Source organism: Hemitrygon akajei, chromosome 22, assembly GCF_048418815.1.
Source record: "Hemitrygon akajei chromosome 22, sHemAka1.3, whole genome shotgun sequence".
In the NCBI taxonomy this organism is placed as follows: domain Eukaryota; kingdom Metazoa; phylum Chordata; class Chondrichthyes; order Myliobatiformes; family Dasyatidae; genus Hemitrygon; species Hemitrygon akajei.
The window spans coordinates 16,375,864-16,388,755 of record NC_133145.1 but is presented as its reverse complement, the minus strand read 5'-3'; the positions used below and the strand labels follow the sequence as shown (position 1 = coordinate 16,388,755).

The window sequence follows — 12,892 nt, the reverse complement described above, 5'->3', positions numbered from 1 at the left end:
TAATCCCTCCCACACTATCACATGTAAAACAACATAACCCTGGAACATAGAACTGCCAGTTCTGCCCCTTCTACAACTACATCTCATAGCGTCTACAATGTCATAATTCCACATGCTGATCCATGCTCTGAGCTTATCATCTTTCCTACAAAACTCTGTGCACTGAAATATACACAACTCGGAACATTAGTCTCAGCATGCTCAACCTTTCAATTCCTGACTTTGTACGTAGGCTTAACAACATTTTTCCCCACAACCACTTCACTATCCACTCTAATGCTCTGGCAGATCCGCAGCATTAGCGAGCCTTCCCTCAAGGATATCAGTTCCCCTCCAGTTCAAGTGTAAACTGATCTGCCTGTACTGGTCCCATCTTTCCTACAAGAGAGCCCAATGATCCAAGAATATGAAACCCTTCCTCCTGCACCTGAGCCAAATGTTAAACTGTATTATCTTCTTATTTGTGGCTTCACTCACATGTGGCACGGTAGCAATCCTGACATCACAACCCTGGAGGTCCTATCTTTTAACTTCGCACCCAACTCCCTGAACTTACCTTGTAGGACCCAGTGACTCTTACTACCCATGCCACTGAATCCCCTATCACCATAGATTCAAGATTCAAAAACTTTATTGTCATTCTAACCATACATCAGCTCTGCAGGGCAGAATGAGACAGCGTTTCCCAGGAGCAGTGCAATCATAACATAACAAACACAACACTAAATAATAAACATAACAATATAGTAAACATAACAGCCACATGTCAGTTAAAAACAAGTTATAAGTGTCCAGTGCAAGTTAAAAGTGTCCAAAACAGAGTCAGGTAGAGCAGCTATTTAGCAGTCTGACTGCCTGTGGGAGGAAGCTGTTTAGTAGCCTTGTGGTTTTAGTTTTGATGCTCCTGTAACGTTTACCTGATGGCAGAAGAACAAACAGTTCATGGAAAGGGTGTGAGGGATCTTTAATGATGTACCGTGTCTTCTGGAGGCATCGACTCTGAAAGAGGTCTTGGACAGAACGTAGGGAGGCACCAATAACCTTCTCTGCTCTCCTAACCACTCTCTGCAAGGCTTTTTTGTCCGCAGCACTGCAGCTGGAGTACCAGATTGTGATGCAAAAGGTCAGCACACTCTCAACCACTCCTCTGTAGAATGTAGTTAAGATGTTAGTGGGGAGTGATGCTTGTTTAAGCTTCCTCAGAAAGTGCAATCTCTGCTGGGCTCGTTTCACAATCCCAGTGGTGTTCCTGGACCAGGTGAGATTGTCCGAAATCTGCACCCCAAGGAACTTGATGTTTTCCACTCTCTCCACTGTGAAGCCACTGATGCTGAGGGGTGTGTGCTCAGGCTAAGACCGTCTGAAATCGACGAACATCTCCTTGGTTTTGGTGACATTTAGCGTCAAGTTGTTGTCACTGCACCAGCTCTCTAGGTATTTGACCTCCTCCCTGTACATTGTTTCATTATTTTTGCTGATGAGCCCCACCACTGTGGTATCATCAGCAAATTTAATGATCAGGTTCTCCTTGAATCTGGCTGCACAGTCATGTGTTAGCAGTGTAAACAGCAATGGGCTAAGCACACAGCCTTGTGGGAATCCAGTGCTCAGTGTGATGGAGTCAGAGATGTTCCTGCCAATACGGATTGACTATGGTCTCTCAGGCAAGAAATCCAGAATCCAGCGACACATGGCAGAGTTAAGGCCAAGCAGTGACAGTTTCTCCACTAGTCTCTGCAGGATGATGGTATTGAACGCTGAACTGAAATCAATGTACAGGATTCTGGCATAAGTGTCTTTATTGTCCAAGTGAGAGAGAACTGTGTGCAGTGTGGTGGATATTGCGTCCTCCGTAGAGCGATTTGGATGACAAGCAAACTGCAGAGGATCCAGCGATGAGGGGAGGCTGGCTGTGATATGAGGCTTGACAAGCCGTTCAAAACATTTCATCACTATGGGGGTCAGGGCAACATGACGGTAATCATTCAGACAGGCTTCAACTGATTTCTTTGCTACAGGGATGATTGTGGAGGTTTTGAAGCATCTGGGAACAATGGCTTGACTAAGGGAGATGTTGAAAATGTCTGTCAGGACATCTGCTAATACATCAGCACATTCCTTGAGCACACGTCCAGGGATGTTGTCGGGACCTCCAGCTTTTCGTGGGTTAACACTGGCAAGGGTCCTCCATGTTTGCTCTGAATCAATGATTGGAGCCAACTGGTCAGATGGTAGGAAGGGACTGGCTCTCCCCCTTGCTGTAGTGTTTGATGCTTCGAAGCGTGCAAAGAATTTGTTAAGCCCGTTAGGAAGAGAGGCATTGCTGTCATCAGTTTTCTGCCTAATTTTGTAGTCTGTCAGAGCTTTAGTTCCCTGCCACATCCGTCTGGTGTCACCAAATAACTGTCTCCCCAAATAACCTGTCCGAATGAGCCCAGTCCTCCTACACGGAAATCCCCCCAAATCCATTCCATCAGCACAGGTCCTTCGCATTGAAATCACTGACACCCACCCCACAGGTTTTACACACATATCCAAAGACCACACACCACCTCACTGAACCCTCCTTCTGAATCTTCCTCTTCACCATTGATATCCGGCAATGTCACCTGTGTCACAGAAGTATCCATGTATTTTGCCCGCGTAGGCCCTTTTCACTTTCCTGATCCCTAGTGAAAGCGCAGTCCTGGCTGAGCGAATTGCACTCCTGTCCCCCGATCTGTAGGCTGTGTCACGGGCCTTCAGTAGTGAACGCACCTCTGGTGTCATCCATGGCTTTTTATAACCACGTGCAGTGAAGGTTTTCATCACAGTGACATCCTCTGTGCATTTGGCTCTGTAGCTGATTACTGCCTCCGCATACTCCTCAATGTCTATATGGTCATCATAGGAAGCTGCTGTTTTGAATATGTCCCAGTCTGTGTGCAAAAAAGTCTTGTAGTGCTGAGGCTGCTCCTTTTGGCCAGACCCTTATCTGTCTTTTCTCTGCTCTCACACGTTTAAGCAGTGGTTTATATGCTGGTGTTAACATGACAGATAAGTGGTCAGAGTGGCCAAGATGGGGGCAGGGGGCTGCTTTGTATGCCTGTGGTGTGTTTGTATAAACCAAGTCCAGTGTGTTGTCTTCCCTGGTTTTGAAATCCACATATTGCAGGTATTTGGGGAACACAGTCTTTAAGGTGGTGTGGTTAAAGTCCCCAGCAATCACCACAAAGCTGTCAGGATGTGTAGTCAGTAGCTCACTGATGGCTTCATGTAGGCCTCCCAGTGCTTCGTTAGCATTAGCCTCAGCATTAGCACTGGGAGCTACGTAAACAGTTGCCACAAGCATGATGGCGAATTCCCTCGGCAGATAGAACGGCCGGCATTTCACAAAGAGAAATTCAGCCAGTGGTGAGCAGTGTTTAGCAGCTACTGTAGCGTTCATACACCAGTCTTTGTTTATATAAATACACAGAGCACCTCCTCAGCTCTTGCCGGAGATAGCTGCCTCTCTGTCCGCACGAAACGATGTAATTCCCTCTAGCTGTATCGCCGCGTCCAGTATTTTGTCACGGAGCCAGGATTCCATTAAGACGTACACACAGCAGTCTTTGAATTCCTTGCATGTTTCCTAGCTCACCTCTTCCCCTTTTCCTTCTGAGCAACAGTTCCAAACTCAATGCCAGAGAATTGACTACTGGGCTTTCCTCTGCTAAGTCATCCCCCCTCCTCCTCCAACAGCATCCAAAGTGGTATACCTACTATTGAGGGGAACAGCTACAGGGGATCTCTAAACTGGCTACCTATAGTTTTCTCCCCTCCTGACTGTCACTCAGTTACCTACGTCATGCACCTTGGGTGTAACTACCTCCCTGTATTGATTGTCAATCAATCCCTCAGCCTCCTGGATGATCTGGAGTTCATCCAGTTCCAGCTCCAATTCCTTAACACAGCTGGATGCATTTCTAGCAGGTGCAGTCATCAAGGATGCTGGAGGTCCCCCTGCCTTCCTACATCCAGCAAGAACAGTATCCCTCTACCCTGCCTGGCATCCCCACTGCTCTAAGAGGTTAAACTGGAAACTATTCTGCAAATCAGGAAAAACTACAGAAAATGGGAATTAATCCTGCAATTTTCCCTTAAAATAAGTCAAACACATCCTCTTAACATAAACCAGGAAGGGCAAAGATTTGATCCACTTAGATAGGCAATCTCACCAACATGGCAGCAAATAAACACCATGCATTTCCTACTTTTCTGTCAAGAGATCTCTATGCCATGGCTGTTACTTATCTCTACATACATCATTGGAAAGGATTTTCTACTGCCAAAATATATGCTTAATTCCAGATTTTTCCACCAGCACACTGCAGTGTGGAAGGACAGAACTACTAGGAATCAGATCATATGCTTGACCACTGGCCTCATCATTGGGTCTAGAAGCTAATAAACGGTGAAACAGGTTTTAAGATAATAATGTTTTACTGTATAGTAAATTTACATAACTTTAATATGGTTATAAGTTATTCCAGTTTTAATTAATAATTTTATTTACAACCATTTCTAATTAGGATAATCAAGAGATAATTAGAAATACCTAGTGTACATAACTAGAATTCCTGTTGACACTTTTCCACCTTGCCTGAATTACAAATTAGTCATCAAAAGTCCATTCTCTGTGATGTATCTCACTCCATCTTTTTCAATCTGCTTGCAGCTTTTAATATTTACACACAAAATGCTAGAGGAACTCACAAGTCACAACACTTCATCAGAACTCATTGAGTCCTGATTAAGAGTCTCAGCCCGAAATATTGAATGTTTATTTCCCTTCATAGATGCTGCCTGACCTGCTGAGTTCTTCCAGCATTTTGTGTGTGTTGCTCAGGATTTTCAGCAACTGCAATCTTGTGTCTAGCTTTTGGTTTAGCTGCCTACATAATACTGCTCCAACGCCTCTCATCTATTCTTCAGCTGGCTGGAACATCCAGTAGGTACCTAGTTCCATTCTTATCCATTCAGACTTGTAAGATCACCAGCTTCAACAGCTTGTCTCCCCACTACACAGTGTCCTCCCAAGGATGTATCTTCTGTAGCTTTCCTTTTCAAATGTACATGTAATCCCTTGAACAAGATCTGAAAATACATTGTTGGTTTCTCTCCCTCACTGCCATTTCTCTTGAGCTGCCCCTACTCTGTAAACTGCCCAACTGCTTGCCAGCCAAACAGCAGCAGATGAACAGAGATTTACCCTCCAGCTAAGGACTAGGAAATCTAAAGCCAGCGTATTTTGTCCCTTTGTATAAAATACAGCTGCAGTTTGTTTAGGTCCAAAATGAACCTCGGATCGCGTTTATGAACCATCACTAAAATGGTTAATTATAGATGAACATTATAGTTTTCCCTTTCAGATTATCTGCCACCAAACACTTTTGCATGTTTTCATTACCTATTCAGGCTTATTTTCCAGGTTCTGCTGTCAGTAAAGCCCAGGCCATTCCAAACTCTGCTATACATGTGTTATCTCACAACAAACCCCATCTACCATTAGCACAACTCCTTAGTTACACTGGTTCTCAGTTAACAAACATCTGAAACTCTAAATTCCCATCGTTACTTTTTAAAATCACTCCTTTATCATGACCTCTTTTATCCCCAATCTCCTTTAGCGAGTGCCTCTCCAAATCAAGTTTCCTGACCATTCATGAATTTTATCATTCGCTTTTTGAATACTAAGCTGCTATGTTAAACTCTAGCATTTCCACCCTAAATCAGTCTGCTCCTAGCTCACCTTCATCCTTTAAATTAGCTCTTAGACACACCTCTCTGGCAAGCTTTTGCTACTAATATCTCATTATGGGGTTGTATAAGATTGTTAGTGTTCTTGCGAAGCATAAAGCCTGCATAGATGCAAGTGGTTGTATTTCTTAGTATCAGCTTTTCAAGCTTCACTCCAGAAATTTCAGTGAACCAGTACTGTACAGTGACAAGGGAGTGTGCAATAATGGATGCCTTTCTGATGAACTCTTAAACATTTTGTCTCTCTTACATACTTTTGAACAATGCAACACCACTATTTCAAAGAAGCACATGTAAACAATCCTTCCATTCTGCACAATATTTTTTTCCTCAACTAACATCAGTATGGAATAAGTTATAGAACCATCGAACATTACAGCACAGAAACAGGCCTTTTGACCCTTCTTGGCTATGCCGAACCATTTTTCTGCCTAGTCACACTGACCTGCACCTGGCCCATATCCCTCCATACATCTCTCATCCATGTACCTGTCCAAGTTTTTCTTAAATGTTAAAAGTGAGCCCGCATTTACCACTTCATCTGGCAGCTCATTCCAAACTCCCACCACTCTCTGTGTGAAGAAGCCCCCCCCCCCAATGTTCCCTTTAAACTTTTCCCCCTTCACCCTTAACCCATGTCCTCTGGTTTTTTCCTCCCCTAGCCTCAGTGGAAAAAGCCTGCATATACCCATCATAATTTTATATACCTCAATCAAGTCTCCCCTCATTCTTCTACACTCCAAGGAATAAAGTCGTAACCTAAAGTCCTAACGCAATCAGAGACATCCCTGACCCTGGCACCCAGGAGGCAACAAATTATCCGGGAGTCTCTGTCACAACCACAGAACCTCCAGCCTGTACCTCTAACTATCGAGTCCCCCATCACTATCACTCTCCTCTTCTTTCCCCCTCCCTTCTGCATTGCAGAACCAGACTCAGTGCCAAAGATCCGGCTTCCACAGCTTGTCCCAGTTAAGTCATTTCCACCCCCAACCCCCAACAGTATCTAAATCGGTATACTTGTTGTTGAGGGGTATGGCCACAGGGAAGCCCTGCTCTGCCTGCCCTTTCCCCTTCCCTCGCCTGATGGTAACCCAATTACCTGTGCACTGCTCCTTTGGCATAACTGCCTCCCTGTAGCTACTATCTATAAACTTCTCATTCTCCCGAATGATCCGGAGGTCATCCAGCTCCTGCTCCAGTTCCCTAACGTGGTTTGTTAGGAGCTGCAGCTGGATGCACTTCTTGCAGGTGTCATTGTCAGGGACACCGAAGGTCCTGACTTCCCACATCCTGCAAGAGGGGCATTCCAACATCCTGCCTGGCATTCTCTCTACTCTAAACAAACAAAACTTACCAGAACCTACCCTCGCTTCTGCCTGTTCACACTGAAGCCTGTTGAGCCAAAGCTGTCCCACTCTGACTCAGTCCACTCTGACTCAGTCCACTCTGACGATGGCCGTTGTATATGGCGGTCTTTTTTTAAACCTCTGGCGCACTACATCATGTGCCTGTGCAGTCTAGCCTCTTAGACCCGATCAGTTAAAAAAAATGGCTTCTCTCTGAGATGCCTTTACTTCTTCACTCTCCACCTCTTGCTTTGAATTAAAAGACCGTTGAAAAATTCTTCTCCTTTTTAAACCTTTGGTGTGCTACGTCACATGCCTGTGCAGTCTAGCCTCTTTGCCTCAATCAGTTAAAAGAAAATTGGCTTCTCTCCAAGATGCCTTTACTTCTACACTATCTGCTATCACTGCAGAGCTGTTTAAAAGACCTACTGTAGCTATGGGCAAATTATCTGCCACATTTCATAGATTTCAAAGAGTGTTTCATTCATTGGCTGGTAAGTGCCTTAAGTCATCCTGAGATTGCCATTGCTGATCTTTTACTGGTAATATAGGATAAACAATGGCAATATCCCAAACATTGAAATAGATAGATAGATAGATAGATAGATAGATACTTTATTCATCCCCATGGGGAAATTCAACTTTTTTTCCAATGTCCCATACACTTGTTGTAGCAAAACTAATTACATACAATACTTAACTCAGTAAAAAATATGATATGCATCTAAATCACTATCTCAAAAAGCATTAATAATAGCTTTTAAAAAGTTCTTAAGTCCTGGCGGTTGAATTGTAAAGCCTAATGGCATTGGGGAGTATTGACCTCTTCATCCTGTCTGAGGAGCATTGCATCGATAGTAACCTGTCGCTGAAACTGCTTCTCTGTCTCTGGATGGTGCTATGTAGAGGATGTATAATAATAGATCTATGCCAGTATTTTTTATCATCAAACATCCTGCATAATAAGCCTTGATTCTCTTTAATCACTTTATCAACACAAACCAACTAGGCTGTACTTCAGTGTAATACTATGGATATGGAGTTCCTGCAAAGGTAGGGTGGTTTATGCTGAAACCTGTATTTCAGCATTAATACTGCAGATATGAAGTTCCTGGTAGAGTAGGATGGAAAATCTTTTGGAACTTTCCAATGTTGTTCCAGATGAAAATTTGACAAAACCAGAGAAACGGGGTAACTTCTTCCCACGTTTAAGAGAGTTTTTCTATGGTTTGAGCAGGGCTACAATGAATATTATGGAAACACAGAGTTGCCAACCACGGTTGGAGTTATTTCTGCAGATTTGATCACTTGGTATCTGGTCGTGTCATCTCTGGAGTATCTCTGGAAAGAACTATACCATTCATCTTACAAAGCAAGTAAATCAAAGTCAATGTGGTGCTCAGTGCATTGGTACTGAACAACGTAAATGAGTGCAATGCACGTACAGCCAGTCAGAATTCAATTCAGCATCAATTACTGCAAGTCAAAGGGAATCTTTGATATGAGAACAGTAATTACTCTCAAGCACTTACCCTCCCAATAGAGAATTCCATATTGTGCACCATAAGACTACAGTCCCACAGTTTTCTGTTGCATCAGACCACTACATCTTCAGCAATTAAATAAGTGGTACTGTGGCACAGCAGCTACCTTCAAGGACCTGACCTCAGGTGCTACCGGTATAGGATATGTTCACTCTTCACATTATCATTGGGCTTCTGCCAATTTCGTCCCGCATCACAAAGACACTGACTACCCAATCTTATCCCCCTGGGGAGTAGGTGGACAAATGAAGACAATAAGATAGAGACAAAATAAGGAGAGATGGGCCTGAGTGGATATCTCTGCTGAGAGCTGGCACGATTTCTATGAGATGAAAGGCCTCCCTCCGTAAGTAAGAATTAACTCCTCTGGATTTGATTACAAATCTAAAGGTTGAATTCTTCAAGAAAATAAATCTGACATGCTGTACAGATCCATCATCTCTCATATTTCATGCATAGGTTACCTGAAAAGTGTACTCCAAAGATTCTGTCATGTATTCATAGCAATGCTTGTACTGAATCTTGAGAAGCTATTTTGTTAGTCCTACTAGCCTGCTTTATCCCCATATACTGTACATTCTTTTTCTCCGAATTTATCCAATTGCCTTTAAGCCTCCTACCAAAACTTAAAATATTAACTTACATTAAAAAACCTTATTTTTGGGGTTACCTTGCCAGTCACCTTCAGTCTGTGCCCTCTCTTTATCGACCCATCAGCTTTTGCAAACTGATATTTTGTTACACATACAAATGTAACACTAAGGAGTGAAAATCAAAATGCCACCAATGATGGAAATGTAAAATAAGCATAGAAAATGTGGAAAGTGAAACAGATTTAACATTTCAAGAACGCTATCAGAACTCGGACATGTCAACACACACACAAAATGCTGCAGGAACTCAGCATCTGCAGATTTTTGGATCTCTGACACATGAACTCTGTTTCCCTTTTCATTACTGCTGTCCACCTGCCGGGTGTTGCTGCATTTGTTTATTTAATACTAGGTAGTGTTGTGTAATACTAATATCACACAGTGCTGTTCAAAATTATAATATTCTTTCAGCCTGAAGATTGTTCATCGCAGTAAGGCAGGAAAACCATTCCTTTGCTGTACTGAAAAGGAAAGTGTGTCATCCAGGACCAAGGCAAAGTCAAGGGGATCAGAACAGAGAGAAAGGCTTGTTGTCAGAGGATATATTGAGACTTGGATGTGGAGAGAGATAGAAGGAGCTTTGTTCAATGAAGGATAATCAAAATTTGAGATGTGAAAAGGAAAATAAAAGATACCTTGACCAGGACACTACCTGATAGAAAGATTGGTTTGTCTTCTGCCTTTGCTTTGGCAAAAGCTTCCGGTCCCCATGGATACCTAGAATGGAATAGAGTGATTAAGCAGTGATGATTTAAAATTTTGGGATATAGTAGGCAAGTGAAGTGAGACATAGAGGAGAAACTTGCATGGACAACACATAACACAAGCATATACATTTCATCTCAATAGACATAAGCTTTAGCAACAATGTACAATGTGCATCCATTGCTTCCTCACAGATTTAGCACAGAAGGACAAAGACAAGTCTTTCTTTATAATATGTGGTGAATATACAGAGGAAAGGACAAACATGAATCCATGCCTCACACAACTCTCTATATTTGCACTCGTCTCTGCCTCATACCTAACTTGAATCCAAATAAGCAGATTAATTTATGTGATTTGTCAACAGCTCCATTGCAGCTAATCATCCAACTTCTAATATATTGGAAGGCAAGATTTATGGCCTTGGATTTAATTTTCAACAATTCTTTAATTCCTAAATTGGTCCTCATGTAAGGAAGGGTCTCTGTTTATCCACCATTTTGTGTGCAAACCTCAGGTCAAAATCCACAACTGTCATATCTGACAAATTCGGAGCAAGAATGCTGCGAGTGAATGGCTGAATTTTTTGGAGCGAAGGCAGTTTTTGACTGCTCATGGTAAAAGAGAGGCGAGACTGCCAGTAGCGCGTGAAAGGTTTAAAAAGAAGACCGCCGTATCCAACAGGCAGCGGAGTGAGAGGCAGCAGAGTGATACGGCTTTGGCTCAATGGGCTTAGGCGGTAATGGGACGAGGTGAGGTAGGTTTACCTGTGTTAATTGCAGAAAGGAGGTAGTATGTGTGTGAGGCCAGTTTTCTGTACTCGGTGTCAGATATTGGGGGGTCCTGGAGTCACCCAGCCTCCATATCCAGACGGCCATATCTGCATCAGGTGTGTCAAGCTGAAGCTCCTGAGGGACCGAATTAGGGAACTGGAGATGCAGCTCACTGACCTTCGCCTGGTCAGGGAGAGCAAGGAGGTGATAGAAAGGAGTTATAGGCAGGTGGTCACAACAGGGCTGCGGGAGACAGACAGGTGGGTCACAATCAGGAGTGGGAAGGGTAAGAGTCAGGTACTAGAGAGTACTCCTGTGGCTGTACCCCTTGACAATAAGTACTCCTGTTTGAGTACTCTTGGGGGGCACAGCCTACCTGGGGGAAGCAGCAGTGGCCATGCCTCTGGCAGAGTCTGGCCCTGTAGCTCAGAAGGGTAGAGAAGGGAAAAGGAAGGCAGTAGTGATAAGGGACTCTATAGTTAAGGGGTCAGACAGGCAATTCTGTGGACACAGGAAAGAAACTTGGATGGTAGTTTGCCTCCCAGGTGCCAAGGTCGGGGATGTTTCAGATCGAGTCCAAGATATCCTGCAGTGGAAGGGAGAACAGCCAGAGGTCGTGGTTCATATTGGTACCAATGACATAGGTAGGAAAAGGGAAAAGGTCCTGAAAAAAGACTACAGGGAGTTAGGAAGGGAGTTAAGAAGCAGGACTGCCAAGGTAGTAATCTTGGGGTTACTGCCTGTGCCACGCGACAGTGAAAATAGGAATAAGATGACGTGGAGCATAAATGCGTGGCTGAGGGATTGGAGCAGGGGGCAGGGATTCAGATTTCTGGATCATTGGGACCTCTTTTGGGGCAGGTGTGACCTGTACTAAAAGGACGGGTTGCACTTGAATCCTAGGGGGACCAATATCCTGGCGGAGAGGTTTGCTAAGGTTGCTGGGGAGAATTTAAACTAGAATTGTTGGGGGGTGGGAACCGAACTGAAGAGCCTGGGGAAGAGGAGGTTGGCTCACAAACACAGAAAGCTTGTAGACAGTGTGAGAGGGAGGACAGGCAGGTGATAGAGAAAGGACGCATTCAGACCGAAGGCTTGAGATGTGTCTATTTTAACGCAAAGAGTGTTGTGAACAAAGCGTGGATCAGTACTTGGAGATATGATGTGGTGGCCGTTACAGAGACTTGGATGGCTCAGGGACAGGAATGGTTACTTCAAGTGCCAGCTTTTAGATGTTTCACAAAGGACAGGGAGGGGGGCAAAAGAGGTGGAGGCATGGCACCGTTGATCACAGATAGCATCACGGGTGCAGAAAAGGTGGACGCCATAGAGGGATTGTCTACGGAGTGTCTGTGGGTGGAGGTTAGCAACAGGAAGGGGTCAATAACTTTACGAGGTGTTTTTTATAGGCCGCCCAATAGTAACAGGGATTTCAAGGAGCAGATAGGGAAACAGATCCTGGAAAAGTGTTGTAATAACAGAGTTGTCGTGATGGGAGATATTAATTTTCCAAGTATCAATCGGCATCTCCCTAGAGCAAGGGGTTTAAATGGGGTGTAGTTTGTTAGGTCTGTTCAGGAAGGTTTCTTGACACAATATGTAGATAAGCCTACAAGAGGAGAAGGCCGTACTTGATTTGGTATTCGGAAATGAACCTGGTAAGGTGTCAGCTCTCTCAGTGGGAGAGCATTTTGGAGATAGTGATCATAATTCTGTCTCCTTTACAATAGCATTGGAGAGAAATAGAAACAGACAAGTTAGAAAAATGTTTAATTGGAGTAAGGGGAATTATGAGGCAATCAGGCAGGAAATTGGAGGCTTAAATTGGAAACAAATGTTCTCAGCAAAAAGTACGGAAGAAATGTGGCAAATGTTCAGGGGATATTTGTGTGGAGTTCTGTATAGGTATGTTCCAATGAGACAGGGAAGTTATGGTAGGGTACAGGAACCGTGGTGTACAAAGACTGTAATAAATCTAGTCAAGAAGAAAAGAAAAGCTTACAAAAGGTTCAGTTAATTAATGCTAGGTAATGTTAGAGATCTAGAAGATTATAAGGCTAACAGAAAGGAGCTTAAGAAGGGAATGA

At 43.6% G+C, this 12,892-nt stretch overlaps 1 protein-coding gene across 2 annotated transcripts in view; it reads right to left on the bottom strand.

The window, feature by feature from the left end:
- spata20 (spermatogenesis associated 20) overlaps nucleotides 1-12,892 on the bottom strand; it is a 467,506-nt gene that overhangs the window by 439,572 nt on the left and 15,042 nt on the right. For both annotated transcript variants that reach the window (XM_073026743.1, XM_073026744.1), the window contains exon 3: nucleotides 9,980-10,044. In XM_073026743.1, the coding sequence (XP_072882844.1) occupies nucleotides 9,980-10,044 (65 nt within the window). The remainder of the gene's footprint in view (nucleotides 1-9,979; nucleotides 10,045-12,892) is intronic.